We start from the raw sequence: 25,908 nt of genomic DNA on the forward strand, positions 1-25,908 counted from the left end.
GGTGGAAGAGAGAAGTGGGTAGGGCATAATAGGCTGTTGGGAACATCCCAAGGAAAGGTGGAGAGCCATCGTCCAGATGGGGATTAGCAGGGAGACCTGTGTTATTGGAGGGGGCTGCGCAGAAGCTGTGGGAATTAGGTTCAATAGGGAGGATGGGGCCAAATCAAACAGGATCTTTAGTGATAGGCAGAGAAACGTGGACTGATGTTGAGGCGCTGTCAGGTATGTGGACAGGGTTGGTTTCTTCTGAGGGCTGTGAGGGAGAATCTGTTCTGTGACTGTCCCTAGCTCCTGCTAGCCTCGGGCACTCTTTGGCTTGTCGATGGTGCTCTCCCTGTGTCTTTCTTCTATGCATGTCTCGGTGTCCAAATTTCTCCTCTTCATAAGGACACCGGTCAGATTGCATGAAGGCCCATCCTAATGACCTCATTTTCACTTGATTACCTCTGTGAAGACCCATTTCCTAATAAGATCACATTATGAGGTCCTGGCACCTCTCATAGGAGAGTGAATTCAGGAGGAGCAGCAGAAGGGTCTGTGCACTTGGGGATGGGAAGTGGCAGTGGGAGGGGTGAGGACTGGAGAGAGAAGGTGGTGATGAGTTGAATTCAAGGTTGGATGTGGAACAACCATGTGGAGATGTCAAGCAGGCTGTTGGGTTCACAGTTCTGGGCTCAGAAGAAAGGTCTTAGGAAACAAAAATTTGGGTTATAGATCTAGAGTCTATACATGCTCCATATTGAGGAACCCAGATCTAGAGAGAAAAAGAAATTATAATACTAAGCATTGACTGTTAACCAGGCACAGTCCATAATGCTTTCCATGACTTCTTTCTTTAATCTTTTCAACAACCATATACAATAGGTACTGGACATTCAGAAGTACCCTGCTCAGGTATCCCACTATTAGTAGAGGATCCATATATGACTACACCCAAATTTCCCACATGTGACCGTGACTGTGATCCACAGCACAAACATATGTTACGATGTGGTTTACAGACGTATATTTCAAGGAAACAAAAGTTGCATGAGATCACACTCAGCCCTCTACTGTGTTCTATTTGATTTCATTGTTTAAACAAGCTATTGAAACCCACACCTTGATGCCCAATCCACCCTTGAAACCCACAGTTTTAGAATTACGGTTTAGCATCCTCCTGCAAAGAGCAGCAGGTTAGGAGGGAACTTTGCTTCCAGGTGCTTTTAAGTGAAAAGTATAACAAGATGAGTAGCAAATCTCTTCCGCCAAATCATGCCCCGAGGACATGTCTGTAGAACCGGCTAGCTTCAGCGGTGAGTCATTTACAGCTGTCACATGCATTTATGAGGATTGAAGCCATTTTTGCTGCCAGGTTTTTCCATTGGTTGGTGCAGGAAAAGATGCAGATGCACTTAACACTGGAGAATTTTGAAGTCGTTAGTTCTAAAATTGCTACAGGATTGCATGGCAGCAGAATTTGGGCACGCAGCCCAAAACAAACTAGCCCCATGCCTGCGCTACACTGTGATGTGATTCCTGCGGACGTAATTGCAATCGGAAAGAATACCTCCAAGGCGGAGGTTATGGAATATGACAGTTAACATCTTGCTGAGCAGGAAATGGTTTTGCCGGCAGGACATTAGGAATTCACTCCCAAAATATATCATAGACCCTGAATGTATTCATCTTTTCTTCCACTTCATAGGAAGAGGGGAAATGTTCCTTTTCACTAGAATGAACCCCTGCTGAGTGGCCCTCTGCCTCCTTGTCCCCTCCAGGGCCTCACTCCCTCAGCTAACCCTTCCTTCCCTCTTGGGCTCCATCATTTTCTCCTTTGGCTTCCCTTCCATCTGACTTCTAATCCATCCTGGGTTCCTTGCAAAAAGCCCCTTAGCAGAAGGACTGTGTGGGGCGGGGTGGTGGTTCCGAGACTGCATGCTTGTCAAAACTCATGGACTTGAACAATAGACAGAGCAAATTTTACTCTATGTAAGCTATATATTTTTTAAAAACATGACTTTAAAATAACAGCCCCCCTTACCCTATTCTTAATCCTACCGCCCTGTGATTAGCACCCTCTCTCCTTCCTCCCTTTCCCTGACACTTTCCCCACCATCCTCCTATTAGCTAAAGCACAGCGGCGTTTACTGGTTGGTGGGGGAGGCAGCTCTAACCAAGCAAGCACATAGATAAGTCCTTAGGGATTGTGACATTTGCAGTGTGACCTGTGGGAGCCAAGTGCCCAGTGAGGAGCTCACACCTCCCTCATGAAGACCCAGTAATTTTGCTATTTACTAAGGAGAGGCCGCCTCTTTCTCTGGACTTAAGATCCCCGAATGCAGTAATGGGTTGACTGATACATAAAAATCCAGAAACAGAGAGACAGAATGGATGATGGAGGGGAGAACCGGAGCCGGAAGCCACAGGAAGGCTGGGTAAAGGTCCCAGAATGCTGCGAGGAGAGCCCTGGCTGGTGGCAGGAACAGAAAACTAGAAAAGACATCTGTTTTTATAATGAATAAGCTTTTTGGACAAGTCTATTAAGACTGGGTTCTTCCACTTCTGGGGGACAAACACACATGTGTTAATAGCTTTTTAAAAATAGAATGGCTTTTCTACCCAGGCCCTTCAGGGAGCGTGAAAGAGAAGGGGCCCCACCATGCCAGCCAGCCCTGCCAGCAGCACAGGTCTTGAGTAAATCTCTGTGCTTTTCTCACTTTGGCCTGTTGTCAAATTTGACTAGATTAAAAGGCTAACTGCTAATGATTTACTGTCCACTCTTCTGTGTTTGTTTTAGTGTCAGATTTTTATTATTAAGGTCATTCTGAAGATATGCAGCTTCTTAACTATACGAAGTCGGTACAGTACTTAGCCTCCGTATGTCTTGTCTCTTTTTTTTCTTCCCAGTCCCAGGAGTCTGCCTTCTCTGTGAATCCCCCTCTAACAGGATGTCGTGGTTTATTTTTTCCCTGCCCTCGGCCATGTGGATGGGCCAAGTTTTAACCTTTTACTGTCCTCATCCCTGGGGTGGCTTCCTGTTTCTCAGTCATCTTGGGAACTCCTGCTGTTTGACTGCCCAGTTTGCATGTTCCTCAACTCTAAACCATTAACTCTTCAAGCTCTACTATGAGAGCTGTTTGTTATTCTGCAATAGAGTATTTTTATTCTCACTTGGCAAAACCTGTGCTTGTTGTATTTCTAATTGATTTTGTTGTGGAACAGTCTCCACAAAACTTCCGTCCTTATCCTGTAATCGGGCAGCCTGCACAGAGGTCCACTCCCAGGTCTGCGTGTAAAGAGAGGGCAGTGCGGCAGATGGAGAGAGGCATGCACCCAGGCCTGAGTTCTGTGTCAGACTCTTTGCCACTTGCTAGTTGGATGGCGTGGGGGGAGTCACGCCCTCTCCCCAGACCTGTTTCTTTGTCTATATCAGCGGTTCTCAACCTGTGGGTCGCCAATCTGTGGGTCACGACCCCTTTGGGGGTCGAACGACCCTTTCACAGGGTCGCCTAAACCATTGGAAAACACATATATAATTACATATTGTTTTTGTGATTAATCACTATGCTTTAATTATGTTCAATTTGTAACAATGAAAATACATCCCGCATATCAGATATTTACATTACGATTCATAACAGTAGCAAAATTACAGTTATGAAGTAGCAACGAAAATAATTTTATGGTTGGGGGTCACCACAACATGGGGAACTGTATTAAAGGGTCGCGGCATTAGGAAGGTTGAGAACCACTGGTCTATATGATGACGATCGGACTGGATATGGCCACCGAGCTCCAGGTGTTCTGCAGAGATGCCTCAGGGACCCTGCCAACATGTGAGCTGACCTTGTTGGCAGGGCCCCCGGGACTGGGACCAGTTCTTCAGAGAAAGTTTTTTGTGGCTTTAAAACCACCGGGCTATATCATCTCTATGGTTCTTTCCAACTTTAAATGCCTCTATTCTATGAAAGGATGGAGGGTCTTGTGCCTTCCTGCTCCCCGTAACTGGTGGAGAGGCCCTGCCAGTGCAAGCAGGGGGTGGGTGAGGAGCCAGACCTGGGGCTGTGGGCAAGAACTGAGTCCCACTGTGGGATTGGAAAGTGATGGAGTTTATGTCCACGGTCTTGGTCTGAGATTGGAGATCCACTTGACACAGGGGTGGCTCTTATCCCTTTAGAGCAGGGGCGGGGAACCTTTTTTCTGCCAAGGGCCATTTGGATATTTATAACATCATTTGAGGGCCATACAAAATTCTCAACTTAAAAATTAGCTGCTATATTTGGTCAAACATTTAATTAATTCACCCCTAATGCCTTGGCAGGGCCAGACCAAATGATTTCTCAGGCCTTATATGGCCCACAGGCCGGATGTTCCCCACCCCTGCTTTAGAGGCACCAATGCCACAGCACATGGTGGGGTAAAGATGAAAGAAAAGGCCAGGTTCTTTGACCTTGGGCTTGTGCTACTTGATGGGTAGGGAAGGAGCAATGGGCACATCCTGGCCAGGGTTCCTTGCCAGATCCCAGTTCCTCACTTTTCCTCTTCTAAAGAGGTTTTTGCTTGCTTTCTTCATCAGAGAGCAGTTAAAACAGAGGCAATTCTGAAGGGAGCTGGCAGGTTATCTACGACTCAGACGATGTGTACACATCTGTGCCCGGGCCCTGTTCCCAGAGGAGAGTCCCCCTGAGTTAGGGGGCACTACTCTGACATCCGACCTCGAGGACGCTCAACCACTGAGCCACGCCGGCCTGGCAACACATGTTTTTTTAAGGGTGTACAAGAGCAGTTTTGACTCTTGGAATGGCTTCATAAGAAAGCCTTTGCATTTCCTTTGAGTCAAGGAAAACAAGTTAAATTATTAATTGCTATGTGTATGGAACATGGCCTTTTAAAATAGCATTAGAGAAAGAATTTTTGGCTTATGAGGCATTTCATATAAACTAGACAGTAAAACTCTTCCTAGATTGCAGTGGAAAGGAGAGCACAATGTGCTATCTCCATTCACAGATGCTTACGAAGGCAGGGGTGGAGGCAGGGAAAGAAGGGGGTTAGGAATTACGTGGCATTTCCTGGGGGCTCTGACTGTTCTTTAACACAATCATATGCAATCTGATTTATTCTTTTTCTAAGATTTTTTATTTTTTTTAAATATTTTAAAATTGATATTAGAGAGAGAGAGATGAAGAGAGAGAAAAGCATCAATTTGTTGTTCCACTTATTCATGCATTCATTGGTTGCTTCTTGTATATGCCCTGACCGGGGATTGAACCCAAAACCTTGTCATATCAGGACAACACTATAACCAGCTGGTCTACCCAGCCAGGGCACAATCTGATTTCTATGTTGGTGAGACTTGGCCTGTTTTCAGGTAGGTTTGTCCTTGCGTGCTCCTATTTTCTCTAGCCTTCTTTACCCACCACGCATTTAGTCTCTCTTCACTTCTGTGTGTAGAATTGAAGGGCGTTGTGGCCCTCTGGGCAGACCTTACAGCTGGGTTTCTCTGTGCACAGCACTGAGAAGTGACGTACACACACAGCTCATCTTTGTGCCTGTGGGGGACAGCGTGCCTTTGTCTACAAAACACAGGCGATGATGGTGCATCCAAGGAACTAATGGTCTTTTCCATTTCTTAACTTGTGCACAAGTAAATTGTCCATAGTGTTTACTTATCTTTGCTTGTGCACAAATAAATTGTAGGTATTGTTTTTCTTTTAGGAGATTTTCGCCATCCGTGGATGGGTTTATAACTTTGTTAAAGTTAGTGGGGCCTGTGTCTTAATATTAGGGTTTTATGGACCCACTAAGGAGATTTTCTTTTGAAGCAAAATCCATGAAAGAAAGTGCCAGCCATTTCATTAGGCTTGACCAGAAGTGGATGAACTATAGCCTGTGGGCCAAGTCCCGCCCATTGCCTGTGAGCTAAGAGTGGTTTTACATTTTTTAATGCTTTGGCGGGAGGGGGAGGAGAAATAATATTCTGTACTATTTTAGTGAATATAAATGTAGGTTTTTGAAGCACAGCGATACTCCTTCACTTACATATTACCTAGGACTGCTTTCACACAACAAGGAAAGAAGTGAGTAGTTTAAACAGATACTGTGTGGCCACAAAGACTAAAGGATGTACTATTGGGCCCTTTACAGAGAAAGTTGCTGACCCCTAGTCAACAACAATAGTTGACATCTTTTGAGTTTTACTCTATGCCAGGCCCTGTGCTAAGCATCTTTTTTATTTAATTCATCTTTACTGTTGAAAGTATTACAGATGCTCCCTGTGCTAAGCATCTTTGAGGTGTAACTCTTTATTATTTTTTTTTTCATTTTCTATTGATTTGAGAGAGGAAGAGGGAGAGATTCATTGTTCCACTTACTTATGCACTCATTGGTTGATTCCTGTATGTGCACTGACTGGGAATCGAATCTGCAACTGTGGCAGGTGGGGACAAATCTGTAACCAACTGAGCTACATGGCCCGGGCTGAGGTGTAACTCTTTTATCGCCATTTTACAGATGCGGAAAAGGATGGTCAGAGAGGTTGTACATTTCCCCCCAAATCACACCGCTGGTCAGTGTCAGAGCTGGGATTTGCAGACACGTTGTCTGATTCCAGGGTCTGGATCATCATCAACCTCCGAACACCATCCCAGTCGGCTGGAGCAATACCCATGAGCACCCTTGGTGGGGCTGAGGTGGAGGCCACAGATAGAAATTATTTATTTGAGAGTGAATTTATTTTTGTTTATTTTATTGATTATTTAACTGAGATTTTATGTTTGTCTCTCTCATGAAAGTGCACAAATTCCTTAAGGATAGTGACCAAATGTAGACTCCAGTACAGTGCCCAGCACATAGTGGAAGCTGAAGTAGAAGCTTATTGAATGAAGGAAATGGATGGGGAGTAAGGATAGAGCAGGAGAACAGGGGAAGAAGAGAGACAGGAAGAAGAACTATATTATCAAGAAAGAGTGGGGTGCCCCAGCATTGGCCCTCAGGCCATGGATGGCTCCACTTGGCACCAAGGTGGCTTACCTGGTACCAGGGTGTACGGTGTGGGCAGGACACCCTGGGCCTGGCAGGCTTGACCTGACTGGTGTGCACACCCCCTCTGCTGGGGCCTACCTGGTCCTATTCACCTGCCCCTGCTCCCCTCACCTCTGGTGGCACTGTGGCTTCCTGGCACACAGCCTGGACACATTGCTAGCCCTTGAGGGGGAGAGCTAAGCAAGTCAGTATTTATTTACTTTTGAGCATGTCTCCTTACCTTTTCAAAAAAACCCACTGATTCTAAAGGCGAGACACTGACTAAAGAGGACTCGTTTCTACTGGTCGTTGACCACATGAAGCACCAGGCCTCTTACATCCATGCAAGAAACATCCAAACCTGTAGAGAATTTTTATAAGAGTTTATTTGATAACATATGCCAGGGAACAAGATCTTAAATACTCCCAAGAATAAGTTTTGCAGCTTCTTTTATGCATTTTAAATTAAGGAGGGAAGGTAATAAAGGTTGGAGAAATCAAGGTGAGGGAATGGATTACAGGATAGTTAATAAGATTAGGTGCTCTTTTGAGGGTTAATACCTTGCAGGGGTAGGGCTGGTATTTCAAAGATGTGTTAACTATAGGTAACTCCATTGTATGGTTATTGATTACCACAGGGAGATGAATAAAACCTAGTATTTTCAGAAGTCAAGCTGTATTATTTCAACTGTGCTTTTAAATTTAACCTCCATTAACTAAGCATCTCTTGTTTGTGGTAGGGTCTACCTTCTGCTTCCCTGGAAAGGATGACTTTTCATCATTTGACACATTCGACTGAACGACCAGTCGACCGGTCAACCGGTCAACCAGTCGCTATGACATGCACTGACCACAAGGGGGAAGACACTCAATGCAAGAGCTGCCCCTTGGTGGTCAGTGCACTCCCACAGCCAACCTCCCACGGCCCCTCCCCCCACAGGCCAACCTCCCTCGGCCCTGATTGGCCCCGATCGCTGGCCAGGCCAAGGGACCCCACCTGTGCATGAATTTGTGCACTGGGCCTCTAGTTTTGTACTAAAACAGGCAGAAGTTGTGCCCTCACTTGAATTAAGTATTGTACTCACTTTACTATCATATTGAAGAAAAGGATGCCAACTTTGGAAGTGGTGTACTGCATCTAATAAGAAAGTGTAGCCTGGTCTGTGTGGTTCAGTGGTTGAGCATTGACCTATGAACCAGAAGGTCATGGATCAGTTCTTGGTCAGGACACATGTCCCAGTTGCAGGCTCAATCCCCAGTGGGGGGCATGCAGGAGGCAGCTGATCTATGATTCTCTCTTATCGTTGACGTTTCTTTCTTTCTCTCCTTTCCTCTCTAAAATCAATAAAAATATAGTTAAAAATAAAATAAAAATATATTTTAAAAAAGAAAGTGTAAAAAACAAAGATAAATTTATGTAATTTAAAAAAAAAAAGTTTAAGTTTTATTTCCTTTGGTTAGAATGAGAGAGGGCCCCAAACCTTTGGTTAATTCCAATTCTTATTGTGTACGAGTATGTTGTTTACCCATGCTTCTGAATTAAAATGGGTAGTATGTTTACTTAACTACCTCACTTGAGTTAGGCCTATTATGTTAAGTGATGTGAAATGTTTCTCAACCTTATTAAAAGCTTAAAAATTTTGGACCTATTTGCACCACAAAACAACAACAATGCACACACACACACATAAGAACAAGGGACAGGGCTGGCTTAAAAGCTCTCTCCTCTGGCACTCAAAGCACTTTTTCTCCCTGAAAGAAATGAAGGGCTTCTAAAGAACTCTAGGCCTGGGGTGTGACTGCCCAGCAGGAATTTATGGTCAGATCACTCTGGGAGATTACTTTCCATAGAACCCCTAATTTTGTTCATACAAGAACAAGGAGCAGATGAGCTTGAGCAGAGACCTTTCCTGGGGCTGGCCTGGCATCAGGAGTTGGTGAGAGGACTCACCAAGAGCAACAAAGTAACACTCCAGCCTCTTGCTGACCTGGTGTCAAAGTGCTGGCAGACACCGGCGCCAAGTGGTGAGAAGGCTGAGGGAGGCTGTGTCCAGGCGAGTATGATAAAAGTGTATCTATCTATCTCTTCTGATTTCACATGATTCTGTCCATTCTCATTTATTAATTTATTTTATTTGCCATAAGAAAATAAATAATGGGGAGTATTGTATTACCGGTCCATTCTTCCAAAAGATAAATGTTTATTGAATCCCTACATGAACCAGGATCTAGTATTACGAAATGAGTCATTAGTCATTCTTAAAGGAACTCATAAATCTTGTGTTGGCAGTACTACTACAACTAAATACTGTATTACACATGTAGTGAGTACTTACTATATGTCAGGCACTGTGGTAGGTTCTCTTCATAGATTAAACCATTTTTAAAAAATTTTATCTTTATTGTTGAAAGTATTACATGTGTCCCTTTTGTGTTTTTTTGCATTGACACCTTACACCCCACCCCTTCCACTCCCAGGCCTTCACCCACTATTGCCTGTGTCCATGGGCTATGCATATATGCATATAAATTCCCCAGTTTATCCCTCCCCACCCACCTACCCACCAACCACTCCCTAGAAGAAACCATTTAATTCTCACAATTATTCTATGAAGGAAGTTATTACCCCCATTATACAGAGGAGGAAACTGAGGCACAGAGGGGTTCAATTACTTAGTCAAAGTCATCCTTGGCAGAGCCAGGATTCAAATCCACCCTGGCACCAGAGCCCACACTCTCTGTCACTGCACCACACAGGTTCTGATGATAGTAACTTGAGACTTGCCGTGCTTCAGCAGGGTGCTAAGGCTCTTATACACTATGCATTTACTAATAGTCGTCATGACAGCCTTATGAGGTAATATTTTACAAATGTACTTACAGAGGCAATGAGCAACCTGAACATAGAGCAAACACAGATGTGTCTCCAGAGCCTGTGCCTTAATTACAGCTTCATGCTGACATTTGCAGTAGGGTTGTGATACTGGGTTATGAGTGATCCATGTGGCATGGTGCCACATATGCTGCTTAGGAAACTATTCTCTTCTGATTACATGTGTGGGGAGGCAGCCTCCTGTAGGTGATGGCAAGTTCCACTAACCTCAGATACCAAGGATATTGTCCGGGAGGAAAAATAATTTTCCTTTTAAGTTCTTCTAGATGTTGTAATAATCAAATGGACATGAGGCAGATTATGGATAAAATGACCAATCTTATGATGTCTGTACATATGGGAGTTCCATAAGATTATGGGGCAAGGACACCTCCCTCAGGAACTTAAGGCTTACGTATGCCATGGTGAGTGAAGTAGAAGGGGTGAGGGTGGTTTTGGTTTGGGACTTCAAAGTGGAGGAAGTCAATTCACATGGCAATGGGAAAGCAAAAGTTTGGTAAATAAATGTTTGCCGGATTTGTCTTTAATAATAGGACACAGAGAGGACTTTGAACAAAAGGGCCTTGGTAGGTTCCTCCCTGTATACCCCACACTAAAGATTAAAACTCTGGTTATCCTATATAATAAAGCGGTAATATGCAAATTGACTATCACACCCTCACAGATGGCTGCCTATGACCAGGCCAGCAGGGGAATTAGTGAGGGACGACCAAATAACTGAACAAGCAGGCTGTGTGGGGCAACCAGACTGGCAGGGTGGGCAGTTGGGGTGACCAGGCCAACGGGTGGGGGGGGCCAGTTGGGGGTAACCAGGCCGGTGGGGTGAGGGGGGCAGTTAGGGGTGACCAAACCAGCAGATGGGGGCAGTTGGGGGTGACCAGGCTGGAGGGGGGGGGGCGGCGGGCGGCAGTTAGGAGCCAGCAGTCCAGGATTGTGAGAGGGATGTCCAACTGCCAGTTTAGGCCCGGGCACCTAAACCAGCAGTCAGACATCCCATGAGGGGTCCTGGATTGGAGAGGGTGCAGGCTGGGCTGAGGGGACCCCCCCCCTTCACAAATTTCGTGCACTGGGCCTCTAGTCTATGATAATAGCTCCCTTCTGGGATCAAGCCTTCTAAATTATTTTAGGCAGTTAGGGGGAAGGTCCAAGGTTTTTCCTAAGTCATTTCTTTCTAAAAAATAACCAACTTAAAATAGTTAATATCCCAACAAGGCATATTTGGGGCAGCGAATTCTGCTTCCCCTCACTAGCTCTCTGCTAAAGTGCCCAGATTCCTTTAGTATCACTCTCTGGGTTAAAGCCCTGAGCTCAGATGTCCTCAGTAAACTCAGGCTTGTTAAGGAGAGAAAGTCCCTCCTTAACTCCAGAGCACGGTGGTCACCTGAGCTCAGATGCGGAAGGCAGGAGAGCCGAAATCCCAGAGCGGGGAAAAGATTTTCATAATACTGGATAAGCCAAGCCTTGGATGTCTCTGTCGAGGTGCCTGCTTTTCTTTAGCCAGAGGAGAGCTTGGCTCCCGGGGGAGGAGCCTGTTGCCATAGAAACCACCTGGTCTGGGAAGCAGGGCCTGTCTGAGATTGGCCATATCTGTGATTATTTTTTACCTTTGAGTAACATCCTAGAAGTGGGATTCTGGCCCACAAATTGGTCAAAATAAATAAATGTTTATAAGGTTCTCTCTGAACTACATGTTGGTTTTAAAATAATCCAATTTACCAGGACAAAGAGGAAGGGATGGAGGGAGAGGAAGTCAGCATTTAGTAAGACATTATCAGTGGCGCTCTTATCAGCCAACTCCTGGCTCCTGGCTCCTAGCCGCTGTCCGTCAGGGCCGGGCCCCACCCAGCTCATATCTGTGCTCTGCATCCGCTAGGTCAGATACCAAGGGAAATTTGCTTTATAGAATCCCTGACTCTAACTCCCCACCTGGTAGTCAGGACCGCTGCACTGATTAATTAAACGCCGTAAACCGCTGGAGCAAGCAGTAACGTGGCACCGCCTTGAATTTAATTGTCAAAATGAGAAGTGTGATGGTGAAACTGCTGAAGAGAAGTGTGATGCTGTGTGCTCCTCGGTGTGGACATTAATGTAATTAGGGGTCCAGAGTCAGGACTGGAAAGTTACCCTCCAAGCATACTCAGCAGATAGAGTCAATTAGCCAGGCCAAACACTGGCAAAACAAGAGTGTTTGTTGACTTGCTTTTGCCTTTTATTTTTGTCAGAGCAAGACGAAGAATAAGGAAGGGGTAGCATGCTGTATCAGCAGATGGCGGAGCCTTGTGTTTTGCTTCAGTCTTCCCTCTAAAGGACATCTTCCTACTGGGGAAGGGCTTCTGAAGGCTAATGAGAAGGAAGTCACACCTGGGTAGGCCCGCAGCACAGGGTTGGAGCTGCCAATCAGACGCAAGCAGGTTTCACTCTAATAGCAGGGGTCCTCAAACTACGGCCCGCAGGCCACATGCAAATACAAATATTGTATTTGTTCCCATTTTGTTTTTTCACTTCAAAATAAGATATGTGCAGTGTGCATAGGAATTTGTTCATAGTTTTTTTTTAAACTATAGTCCGGCCCTCCAACGGTCTGAGGGACAGTGAACTGGCCCCCTGTTTAAAAAGTTTGAGGACCCCTGCTAATAGTATGGTTAGTAAGTACTGGCAAAGGATGCAACTCGGGAGATACAGTACTTTCAGCTCTTCAGGATGCCCAGAAGCTTTCTTTGCCCCTCACCTGCTTGGTGATGAGAGCCAAGGGGTGGGGAGTGGGGGTGGGGGGTGTCACCTTGACACTCAGAACTCACAGCCCCTTTTTCCTTCCAGTCATCTCACAGCTCCAATAATGCTTCACACCGGAAGTGAAGCAGACATGACATTCTCCATGTATCTTAACTACTGTTCAAGGGAACAGTGCTGTGGGAAAACAAGGGCATTCTCAGGTGGGCCTACCTCGGCCCAGGCCTCCTGCTAACCTTTCAACCACTGGAGGTGTTGTGGGCTGAACTGTGTTCCTCAAAACGATATGTTGAAGTCCCAAATCCCAGTACCTATGAATGTGACCTTATTTGGAGAGAGGGTCTTTGCAGATGTAATCAAGTTAAGGTGAGGCAGTACTCCACAAGGGTGGGCGCTAATTCAATATGACAGGTGTCCTTACAAGAAGAAAAACAGAGACACAGCGAAGAGTGTTCTATGTAGAGACACACAGGGAGAAGACAGCCATGTTACCATGGAGGTAGACCCACCTGCGAGCCAAGGAATGCCTGGGGCTACCAGAAACTAGAAGAGCTTGATTTTTGTATTTCTAGCCTCCAGAAGTGTGAGAGAATAAATTTCTGGGATTATAAACCACCCCACTCTATGGTATTTTGTCACAGCAGCCCTCAGAAACAAACACAGTAGGTAAAAATAGAAAAACCAGTTGCTCTGTATAAATTTTAAGTCCCCTGGCTTCAACAAATGACATTCCAGGTCTTTTTGTGTGTGTTTTTCTTTTTCTTTTTAATAGAGCCTAGTATAGAAGAAGCAGCAGGAGAGAGCCTGGCAGGGCTGCTCTGGCTCTAGAAATGCTACAGGAAAGAAATGAGCATAGTTGAGGCCTCTGTGGCTCACTGGGAAGTCGGAGAAAAGAGGGCCTTGGAGACAGGTTCAGGGCGTTAGCTCAAGCCCATTGCTCCCCTGGTTGCAAGTCTCGTGGGGTCCCTTAGAGTTTAGGAGATGCATGCTTGTGGGGGAAGAAGCAGGGGAAGGGAAAGGCACAGGCGTGCTCCCAGGAGGGAGAGCACACCACATTCCAGGTTTTTGAAGGAACATATGATTGCCAAATCACAGACCTTCATTTTTTATAAGATCTTAAGGAGAAGATAAATTTCTTAAAGACTGGAAATAGAGAAATACACTTTTTATTTACTAAGTTCAGGCCCACAAATTGTAGGCTAAGGAATTCTACCAGGCATAATTTTATAGAGGAATAGTAATGGCATGGTTTACAAGCACCTAGAAAAGAAAGCATTCTGGGTTCTATAAGAATAAATTATACTAGACCTATTCTGAATTCTCTTTTTGATAGAGTTGTTAGACATGAGTTTTAGTTATCTGTTCAGTATGATTCAACATGACAAAAATGCCAAGAAAGGTAAAGTGAACTCAGAAGTCATTAGCGAAAGCATGGAGCCTAGATCAAGGAAAGCAATGGCCTTGCTGTATTCTGTGTTGAGCAGACGCCACCTGGATTTTGTTATCAGCACCCTGTAGGAAACTCACAGGCAACCTAGAGGGGATACTAAGATACTGAGCAGGGAGTCAGCGGTGCTTGATCTGAATCACTTTTACTGCAAATACTCTTCCTGTCTTGGAAGGGCTACCCTGACACCTGAGACCCAGTCAACATGACTGACTTGTAGGCAAGATACTGTGATTTTGAGAGATTCTGTTCATTTCCTATTTGTACCATCAGTGCCTAGTACATCACCTGGCACATAATTATTTGTGAAATACAGAACATTAAATGGTAATCCCAAGGGCAGGCCAGTGCTGGTGTAAGTTCTTTGGTTGCAACTGGGCCAGCTGGTTTCCTGGTTAATCCATTTCTAGCCATATAACCCCACTAGGTTAAGATCAACTTGGACCTTCTCTTTTCTTAAGAACACTTACCGGGAAGATTCTTTCTGCTTCATCATCATTATTTTCAAATAGCCCTGTCTGGTCTAGGACCTCCCCATAGCTACTAAAGAATGGCCCCTGACAATAGAGAGGTAGGAACCTCTTGAGGTTCAAGCCAAACCACTCACTCAAACTGACTGTAAAGAGTCTGGACTGGCTGGAAGGAGCCTGGTTTGGAGGAGCCACCCCAGGAGTGCTGTGAAATCCATAACAACATCTCTTCTGCAATTGAGAGATATATCTCGACACTTCATGCCTGAACTGAAGGATGAAGTAATTGTTCCTTACCATCCTCTTTCAGGAGACCATCAAGCAATAATTTTCATAAAGGTTTATGAAAAGATAAGAAAAACTCAATAATGGTTGCATTAGGCAGTTTCCAGGCCCCTGATTTCAGGTTGCCTCCTTCTGGTTGATTGCATTTGTCTCTCACTGGAACACACCACCTCTCTAATCAGCTGGCTTTGTTCCACTGCAGAATTGCCTGATAACTGGGCCTGCTTTAGCCCATCCTTGCAGGGCACTGTGGCCCTGAAAGAGGCATCGTGCCAGTCACAAGACCGGGACTCTCATTCACTTTTACTCCATAATGTCCCCTCCACTGTGGGCTGGTCCTGTGACCTTTCTGAACCTCAATTCCCACTAAAATAATAATTGTGCCTGCTCTGTCTGTTTCTGGGTTTGCTTTGCTTTGTATTTTGAAGATGCTGTCTAAATTATAAACCACCAATCAGATATGAAGAATTACATCTCCCTAGTGTCTCTGATCCAACTGTTTTCCAATTCTAAAGTGAACATTTACATCATGTTATGTCGCTCATTCATTTGTAGAAAGATTTTTGTCATTCTGCATCTGTGTATTGGGTGCCTCCTGTCAGGTATTGCATAGGGGCTGGCAACTTAGAGGTAAAAGATAGAGCTGTCAATAATTTCCAGCAAGGAATGCTACAGAGCGCACAGGAATGGCAACCAATCCAGACTGGAGTGGGAAGGTCTGCGATTGGAGGATTTGTCAGAGATTCCTCCCTAAAATGGGTGATGTTTTTGCTGAGTTCTGAAGGAGTCAGGAGAGGATGAGAGCATTCCAGGCAGAACAAGTGGCACGTGAGGCTAGAAATTAGTGTTTCTCAAAGGGGCTGCTATTGGCAGTTTGAGAGGACAAATGTACTTGTATGGACTCTTCCATGCACTGGAGGGTGTTTGCTATCCCTGCTCCCAGGCACTAAATGTCAGCCGTCCCTCCCCACCCCACACCCCAAATACATAATCAATATGACAGCCCAAAATGCCCCCTCACATTTCCAAAGGCATGCCCCACCACTCCATCGGGGGGTTTGGTGCCACTGCCTGGGTAAGAACCACTAAAACACACACACACACACACACACACACACACACACACACACAAACAAAACAACATAGTAGCATGTCTTAGGAACTAGAGTATGGCTAGGGAGGACAGAAAGTGGAAACAAGTGAAGAAGGCACAAGCCAGATGATAAATGGTCTTACGTGCCATCTTGAGTTTACCTTCAAGGAGCAATTTCCTTGATCAGGAGATATAGACTCTATGTAAAGGGCTTTGTCACATAACAGGTGGCCAGTACATTTAAGATCTCTGTCTCCCAGATCCTGCCAAGCCCAGTTTAGTTAGCACATGTCCCATTCTTAGGCATATGCACTGTCTGTATATCATCCAATGGTTGTGTACATCACAGTCAACCTGGCCTATGACGGTTAACTCTTTTTTAAAAAAAAATATGTTTTATTGATTTTTTTTACAGAGAGGAAGGAAGAGGGATAGAGAGTTAGAAACATCGATGAGAGAGAAACATTGATCAGTTGCCTCCTGCACACCTCCTATTGGGGATGTGCCCGCAACCAAGGTACATGCCCTTGACTGGACTCGAACCTGGGACCCTTCATTCCTTAGGCCAACGCTCTATCCACTGAGCCAAACCAGTCAGGGCAACAGTTAACTCTTTAATGTCTATTCAACTGGAGGGAAACAGTGGGGAGGGCAAGACAGCTCCAAGATGTCCGTAAGGTCCGTAAGGTCTGTAGCGGGCCCAATCCCAAGCGTCTCGGGCTCTTCTCTGCTCTTGTGGTCCCACACTCTGGCTGCTGCGTGAGGTCTCAAACCCAGCAAACTCCAACTCAGAAACTGCGCTGTTACACACCAACAGCCACTACCACCACCACCTGTTGCCAGGGAGTGTCAAGGGGAAGATGTGTTGGCCTGTAACACATCCTGTGGTAACTCAGAACGTATAGGACCTCCATTTGCTCTACCACAGCCCTAGCTCCAGCCACACTGCACTACACTCTCAGTTCCTGGGAGCCTTCTCTTCCTCCAGGCCTTTGCCTCTGCTGTACTCCATGCCTGAAACGCACCCCACTTCTCCTCGCCCAGCATGTCCCTCTGTGGGCTCCACAGCACCCACTTCCTCTGGCACTCAAAGCACTTACCACTCTGAGTTGCATTTGCCCAATTACTCATCTGCCTTCCACACTAGGCTGTGACCTTTCTGAGTGCTAAGAAACTGTTACATTTTCTCTGTATCCTCAATGTCCATTCAGCGCCTGGCACACACTGGATCTTCAATAAGTATTTATTGGAATGAATGATTGAATGAGTAGGTGAACCTTCTCTGACTGCAAACCCAGCAACAGACTGAGGATCTCTCCCACTTCTCTGAGCACAGAGCCTCATGACAGTTGTATGCCCCAGAGTTTGGGTTGAGTGGGGAAGGGGAGAGAGGTAAGGAAAGAGGATGTGCTTGGGGAGGGGTCAGTATTAGATGAATTTGGTACCAGATGGGCTCAGCAGCACCAATGAGAAGAAGAGGGGACTCCCATCATAGCAAGGCAGGCACCTTTGTGATGGTCTGTCTTAGGAAGAGGCCATTGTAAAATAAAGTGGGGGTAGCCTGCCTATCGTTTCAGGTATCGGTTCTAATTAAATTGTAAAATAAAACAGAACAAGTGTCCACACAAATTCCTGTATATGAATATTTATAGCAACATTATTCATAATAGCCAAAAAGGGGAAACAACCCAATGTCCATCAACTGGCAGATGGATAACAAAATGTGCTATATCCACAAATGGGATATTTTCCAACCATAAAAAGGAATGAAATACTGATACATGTGGTGATGGACCTGAGTGGCCCAGCCGAGATGAACATGGATGAACCTTGAAAACATTATGCTAAGTGGGGAAAAAAAATAAAAAGCCAGACACCTAAGACCCCCACATGGCCAAGTAGGGGGTGGTAGTTAAAGGGTACAGGATTTCTTTTGGAAGTCATGAAAATGTTCTAAAATTGGTTGTAGTGATGGTTGCCCACATCTGTGAATATACTAAAAGCCATTGAATAGAACACTTTAAATGGGGGAATTGTATAATATGTGAATTACATCTCCTGAGAACTGTGCACCACCTGGAATAGCATGCTAGTATCCGCATGCCTGTGCATTTTCCCGGGTCTGCCAATTTCACTGGACTCTCTATGACCCCTCCCCTTCCCACCACCAAAGGTAATCACTGCTCTGCGGGGCTGACTGTCCCATCACAGGGCTCAGGGCAGTGCCTGACTGCAAGGAAAGAATATGATGAATATTTATATTGTCAAATATGCAAATTCACAGTCTTATTCTTTAAATGAAAATGATCAGTGTCCACTTTTAAACTAGTAACTACAAGGAATAGAATGCAATATGATTCCGGAACTGCCTTGGAATTATTCCATTGCTGTAGGAAATGGAGTAATTGTCAATTCCATCCTGACACGTGCAGTTTTTTAATTCAAGTATTATTTGTAATGTGAGGATCTAATCGTTTTTATAGGATTACAAGCTGATCATTTTTAAGTTAGTGAACACTTTCAAAATAAGTTTAATGACTTGGTAGGAAATCAAGTTATGTGTAAATATAAAGGCTGTTAAGTTTTTCAACCTTTAACTAAAAACTTTTGCATCATCAGAAAAGCATTGAGCTCTGCTCATCCCCTGAAGCACGTATTTAAATGTACTGTCTGATGTTTCTCTCAACGACTAGAACCACAGAAAGCAGAGAAATGTCATTTGCATGGTTTGACTTTGGGGAACTGTATTTTATTTCCTGGGCAAATACCGAGAGTTGGAAAAAGGTAGTAGAGGCTTGTTGAACTGAGCTGTTCTGCATTTTAAACATCTACATTTGTGTTTCAAGCTACTGGAAAAGTCTAAGGAAAGAGATCATTCCCCCCCCCCCCCCCCAACGGAAGTTTATTATCTAATGCTGACCCCTCCCCAAGCACACCCTCTAAATTTGAACCTTCCGTATGTCTAGTGTTCTTTGTAGAATCCATGCTCGCAGCGTCCCCTTTTTGCTGATCAGCACGCCCTCCGGCCCATTTGTATCCCTCGCGGTGCCTGGCCGGGCTGGCACTCCGGGAGCCGTGCGCACGGGTTGCCTGTCCCTGGGTGGGTCGCGCACTCACATTGTGGTGACGGACCTGAGCGGCCCAGCAGAGAGCCTGGAAACAGCTGACTGCTGACTCAGAGGGGCGAGCGAGCCACCCACGAATCTCATTGCAGCTCGCTGCTGCATCCCTATCCCACAATCCCTTGCTTGGTTTGCTGCAGTCTTTTCAACAGACGCGGAGTGGGAAAAAGATGTCCTGTAGGATAAAGATTGATTGGTTTGGATGCCGAAAGGGGTCTTCCACTTGTTAAGGACCCAGCAACATTCCTGCGGACTTTGCTGAGCCTCCCCTCCTTTCCTCCATTTTTCTCTTCCTCTGTTCTGTTCATGAGCTGGCTCATCCCTCCATAGAGCAGAAGATATGCTGGGCTTCTGAGGATGGCTGCACTGCATGGTAGGGAATTTTAACCGGTCTCTTTGCATGGTGCTTCCAAACTTGAGGTGTTAGCAGACATGTGCATTGTGCTTTGGGTTCCCGCGGAGCTGCCTGCAGCTTGGGAGGGTTTAGTGCTTTGCCTCGTTGATTAGTTTGCAGAAATGAGTAGGTCCTAAACGTTCGGATTGCTTAGTATTCTGCCAGGTGGATAACTGATTTCTCCTGCTCTCTCTGTCCTGCCCCCGCCCCACCTTTTCTCTCTTGGTAATGCTGCATGCTTTGTAACTATGAGATAGAGGGAGAATCCGCTCTTTGCTTAAACAAAGGCACCGAATTCACAAGAATAGGAAGAAAAGCATGCAAGATTCTATCAGGTTCCTAATGTGATATAACCAGCTCTTTATTTTTACTAGTCTTTATTTTAACGTATATCTCGGCTTATTTTCAACAGAAGATTTTTTTCCTCCTGCATCTGTTGAGTACAAAGATGGGGATGCAGTATTCAATTTGCAGGATTCCTTCCTCGGTACCCCAGGGTGGAGTAGAATGTGCATTCGACCCTTCCCCCACCCAGTCCTCTATTCGAGAACCCTGGGGTGCGAGCCACGGTTCCCAGTTACCATTGGAAACCCATTCATTCATAATGCATGACTTGACCCTCTGGATTCCAAATGCCATTGATCACCAGACAATATGCAGGAGATGATTTGGGGTTTTTTCTGACATTTTCCCCTGCCTTTGCGGTAGACTCAAATCTGGGTGGAGTTCAATGGTAGCATTACAGAAAAAGAAAAAAAAAAAATCTAGGTTTGCTTCCTGAAACAGTGGGCATTATCTTTGTATCCAAGAATTTTTTCTATGAGTATGCCCCACCCTGTCATTATTCCTTATTTTGGGGGGGGATAGGAGAGCAAGTAGGAAAGCTATTTATTTTAAACTACAAATTAGGTGGATTTCTGAACCAAAAGATAAGATGATATTTCTATCTAAGAAAAGATGGGTTTTACTGTTACACTTTATGGAACAGATCTAGATTTAGAATGAGGCATTTAAAGAATTGTTATTGGTTCTTCTTTGGCTTAGATCATATTATGGAAGTTTTATTCCTCGTGATTAAATTGTTAGCGGTGTGTGTGTGTGTGTGTGTTTTAATTTAAAAAATTAGACTATGTAAGGAGAGCCATTTGTTCGCCCAGATTCTTAAATTGATTTCTTAAGTATTAGGATTCTGTTTTGCCTCCTGTGAACCTACTTCCCGGTGCCTTTGATTATCTGCCAGCAGATGCCTTAACAGCATGGGCCCTAACCCACTGTAATGTTAAATAATGCACGCCCCTCCCCAGCAGCACACAATGCAAAGTTTCTTGTGTGCTGTGGGTGAGAAAGCAGCTTTCTGTTGCAGAGATGTGAGTAGTGGCCTTTCCTAAACCTCTAAAAATGCCTTTGCAATTTTCTCCTAGAAAGACACAAGTGATTTGCATTGGAAAGGTTAAAACTCAGCCGAATGTACAAAGGTTCTCTGACCGAATGTGCTGGTTCAAGAAATATAAATGCAGCATGTGTAACCCACACATTTTTAAAACGGAGAATAAAGTCTATACACGTTTCACCCTAGTTAATATTAAAATCCTGAGATGACTTTCCTTATATGATAACAAAAGCTTAAATAAATTCTGCTGTGTGTGAGATAAAGTAAAAATATTCATTCTTTATCTTAATAAGAAATGAAAATGTCCTTCATTTGGATATTCTTCGACATTCATTTCTCTAAACTCACAGCTTTCTTTTATCTGTCTTAAGTAGAAAAAAATCCTAAATATGTAACAAATTTCAAAAATTTAGTTAAGCTTAATTTTTAAAACTCCTTTGTTCCTTTTTTCATCATCTCTCAGATGAAGACTTTAACCAAACATTGGTATATATTATTGAAATGTATAAAAGAAAAATACTTTCAAACTTTAAAAAAAATGATGCTGAATTATTTATTATCATAGCATTTTTTAAAAGTGTGACTGAATTACCTCTAATTATGGTAAAATTATAATTTGCACACACCTTAAAAAAAACTCGAATGCCATCTGTACCCTTTTATTAGTTATGTAAGGGTTTCAGAGTCAGAGTGGAATTTGTTCTCTAAATATTATTGTTTAGGTTGTCTAACTTTAACAAATCCTCCTAGAATTTGGAGATTTAGATTAGACCAGCTACTGAGGAATAAATGAGCCCAGTATAATTATTCCGATAGCATCATTGAAAGAAATATTCATTACTGCTTTTTGCATGCCAGTCTTTCTATCCACTTCTTTACCACCTCTGCCTTTATATAGTCTCAGTAGCCTCCATTAAGTGCTTTTTTATTTTTCTTCTAGAAAATGTATTAACTTAAGTGGATATTTATTTTAATCAACAACAGAATTAAACAGTATACTTCCTATTAACCAGGGGCAAAAGGGGCTTGCTGTCAGTAGGCCTGTCTTTCAAGTTCTGATGTGGAATACATTTCTCCTTCCCCTACTTGCTAACCTCACTTAACTCCCAGAGCTTAGAGCCCTGGCGATGCTCTGCCATTTTTGTGGTCCCCAAGGAAAGCAAGGGAGGAGACTTGGAAAGCAAGGTGGTGGCTGTGGGGAGAGGAGACCCCATTCCTCTCGGTGGCCCCAGGACACTGTGAGAGTGAGATGAATGTCCATTAACCTGACCACTTAACACTCCATCACCCAGACCCAGCCTTCTGGAAGTTGGAACCCCTAAAGCAAATCTTAAGAACTGACTGCAGAGGTGAGGACTTTATGAAGAAAGCAATGGCAAACAGTTATCTATACTAAGGAAAGAGGTAGAGGAAATAGGCATAAATATTATAAAAACAAGTTGGGTACTCAGCTTGTAAATCAACTTCCATATTAGCAAAATCCAGCCGTCTAGGGAAGCTGACATGCATCTGACCCTGGGAATAAGAACCTTGGGGAAGCTTGGGCACGGCCTTGTCTGGAGACAGAAGTTAAAGTAGATGGTCCCTGAATGTCCTCCAACACACACACACTTAACACACACACACACACACACACACACACACATACACTCACACACATAGTCGGGAAGGACATTGCATCTGGCCTTCTAATTTACAAAAAGGCCCATTTGGGATCGCAGCTTGATTTAACTGGAATCAGGTCACCCTGTTTTAATTTCCTGAAGATTGTCCTCTTTTTTTTTTCTTCTAGTTGCATTATCAGCAACAATGCCAATTCCACTGCAGGTCAATGAAAATATGCTCACAAATTAAAAAAATGAAAAATACCTTCTTTAATCGTGTTTCAATCTGTGCCTTGAGCCCGAGGGACCACCTGTCCTGGCAGGCGAAAGGTAGTGTATTGTGAATCACAGATAATCCTACTGGTTGGAGATTTCCTTTCTACAAATGTAGCGGGAGATTTTTAACTTCTTGGAAGCTAATTTTAGCATGCCTGCACCACTGTCATTGGCCCCAGAACAATACAAAATGCAGCCGTATTGATAAATTCAGCTAAGTGGCAACAAAGAGGAGGAGCAACCCAGGAATGCCATAAAATTAAGCAACAGACATGGAAGCCAGTGCCTGTAGGATGACATGCAATCAGATATGCTTGCTGCCTCTTAGTCACAAGTCACATGTTAAGATTTTATTTCCCAAACGAATCCTGACCTGCTTCCCAGCCATGTTTCTGAGACCATCCAGACAAGTTTTCACCAACTCTCTCCCCTTTTCGAGAAGAGTGCTTTTCAGTTTGGCTTTTCTCTTCCACCCTCCTTTCCTGCTCTTTCTCACAGTGGTGTTAGCAATAGGAGTTGGATAGTGTTCTGATCGACGTGGTATAATTTGGGGTGGGAAATATGGTCACAACCATAGAATTGTGGGCACAGGCATTTTTCTTTCATGTCATCATCTCCTATCAAGTTCTCCTTTTCCATTTGGTTGTAATTCCCACCAAGTTGTAGATTTGCGAAAGTGAGCCAGGAAAAATACCAGCGATGATGAGAGGAAAGAACTGCTCGGGTGGGATTTTTCTCTGCCCAAGGACTTTGTGATGTGATTGTTGCATTGTTTTTACCTGAAACAAGCGGTGTTTAGTTGGCAAGCCCCCGCTGATAAGGAATGTATGTGTCAACCCTCTTAGACTTTTACTTTCCATGCATATGTGTCTTCCACAGTTCTCAATTTCTTTTCCTGCATTTGTGAGTGTGTTAAAATATGTCATTAAATGTATACCTTCTGAATGGTGGCTTATGTTGCTAAGCATTCGATTACCACATGGAAAGGCAGGTATTGTGTGATGTCAAGTGAAGACATTCACATGGCTGGTAATGACCTTGCTCTTGATCACTCATTCAGCAAGTGCCCCTCTTACCTGCTATTGGGACTGAGTCCATGTCCATGTTATACTTCATTTGTTCAGTTAATTCAAAATATAATGCATGACTTCCAGGCACAGTGCTAGAGCTGGGATTACTGCAGTGAGCAATCAGAAAACAAAATCCCTTAAGAATGCTACACCATCTTAGTGGAGTGGGGGAGGAGACAACATGCAAAATAAACCCATTACATAGTTATATTAGAAAGTTTCCAATACTATGGGAAAAACAGAGCAAGGATGGGCGTAGCAAATGCTAGGGGGTTGAGGACAAGTTTCAATTTTAAACAATGCTCAGATTGAGAAGGTGATATTGAGCAAAGCTGGAGAGGGGGAGTGAACCTCCCCCTAAGCAGTATTGCTCTTGGTCTGCCATGGGCCAGAAATCTTAGTTAGTCTCCCTACATAAAAGTTCTCATAGCTGCTTAACGCCAATATCATATCCATGTTGTCTATTTGAGTAGTTTTACAATGGTTCTTCCTGCCTGCAGCTCCCTACCATTTCCTTTTATCAGTGTGTCTGGTGATTATTTCTGCATCCAAAGCATCTGATATTCTTCAGAGACAAAGTCCACCCCAGGCGTGTTTTCATATGTGTCGCTCCAGAAATGAGTTTTGCTGATCTCCAGAAGAATACTCCTATAGCGTCATCTCATTCTTATCACTCACTTGTTTCTGCTGGCTATATGAGTCAAGATCTTTGACACTTCAGAAACCGAGATGGGGAAATAAGATCCACTGAGAATCTAGATAAGAATTTATTGCCTTTCTAATCAAGGAGATCAGAAACTGTGGTAATGCCCAAACACTTTGATTAAAGGCTGTCATATATTCCTGGAGGCATACTCAGACTGATGGAAGGCTTCCCAGGGTATTTATTGGTACATTTTTCTAAGCACATTATCCCTGTAGGAGCAGTTAAATTTGTCTTCCTTCTGTGGGTATCCATTTATATTGAAGGAATGATGGTTCCTGATAAAGTCTCTGTTTTGGGGGTTGGAAACCTTTTGTGCTGATTCTGGGAGTCCTAAAAATCCAGATGCCTTCAACAGGTCACTTGTGACAGATTTGTAATATTATTGTGATTTTAAATTACTGTTAATGAGTAAACTCAATTTGCCGTATAAATTACCAATGCTAACAAAGATTCTCACCCACTATAGTAATAATCATAAAATTAGAATAAAATGTTTTTATTTCAGCTTTAGAGAACAAAAATTTTGGCTCAGGAAATTTCATTTAGTCAACATATATCATTAAAACAAATAATATATGTTTTTTTTTTCTTTGCCCCAAATCCACAGTTCTAGGGTTTAAAATAAAAAAGTAAAATCCAATTACGATGTTTTTCTCTCTGCTTTATTTAATACTCAACATGACTGATTATTTCAAAGGGTACTAGGAAAATTTTCAAAAGCTATGCAAAATAAAATGATTTTTAACTGATTTTAACAGAAAAGTTCTATATATTTTAAAATATGGGACACATCAAGAATTTGCGTGTCATCCGTGCTCCAGGGCCATGCTAATCTTCTATATCATTTCAAGTTTAGTGCTGCTAAAGTGAGCACATAATTTTTATGTCTGTCTCTCTTTCTCTCTCACACACACAGTCAAGTGTTAAACTTGTTTAAGATTAAGTATCATGACTTACCAGATAAGGCAGAAAACTTGAAATCTGAGCTTTCTGATTCACTGATTTTACTGGATGACCTTCGGCAAGTCACTTACACCCTTAGCTTTGGTTTCCTTATCTTAAAGACAGGCAAATCCAATCCTTCCCTATTCTGATGTCAGAGGGATGTGGTTAAAGAAAAGCAGACTATATGCCAACATTTTGAGCTCCTGAGAGATGAGCTCTATTTCATTCAATAAATATCATTCTCTACTCTAGATTTTTAAGGAGACATCCAATGAAAGTCTAGCAGGTAATGTTGGCTAATTAGGTATGCACACCTACATGGTTTAACTAATACAGTAAGTTGTTTGGACATGACACTCTTGTATAGCAGGTGCTTTCATAAGGTTCTACCTGTTTATCATGCTCTTTACTGAACTTATCTAGAAGGTATCGAGTTGGGAGGTGGGTATGTCGTGTATGTAACTACTCAAATATGTGTAAA

The 25,908-nt window shown here is 43.7% G+C and overlaps 1 protein-coding gene and 1 pseudogene across 8 annotated transcripts in view; one reads left to right on the top strand and one right to left on the bottom strand.

Annotated features, from left to right (window-relative positions):
• TRIM2 (tripartite motif containing 2) overlaps window positions 1-25,908 on the top strand; it is a 125,027-nt gene that overhangs the window by 54,645 nt on the left and 44,474 nt on the right. For 2 of the 8 annotated variants that reach the window (XM_070415329.1, XM_070415331.1), the window contains exon 1: window positions 19,198-19,415. The exons of the other annotated variants lie outside the window; for them this stretch is intronic. In XM_070415329.1, the coding sequence (XP_070271430.1) occupies window positions 19,413-19,415 (3 nt within the window). In that variant the 5' untranslated portion in view covers window positions 19,198-19,412. Of the gene's footprint in view, window positions 1-19,197; window positions 19,416-25,908 lie in introns of those variants that run through there. 8 annotated transcript variants of the gene reach the window in all.
• LOC139011854 (U6 spliceosomal RNA) lies at window positions 25,258-25,356 on the bottom strand (annotated as a pseudogene).

This window comes from Myotis yumanensis, unplaced genomic scaffold (assembly GCF_028538775.1).
Source record: "Myotis yumanensis isolate MYYU_CA2020_CCGP unplaced genomic scaffold, mMyoYum1.0.hap1 SCAF_5, whole genome shotgun sequence".
Taxonomy (NCBI): Eukaryota; Metazoa; Chordata; class Mammalia; order Chiroptera; family Vespertilionidae; genus Myotis; species Myotis yumanensis.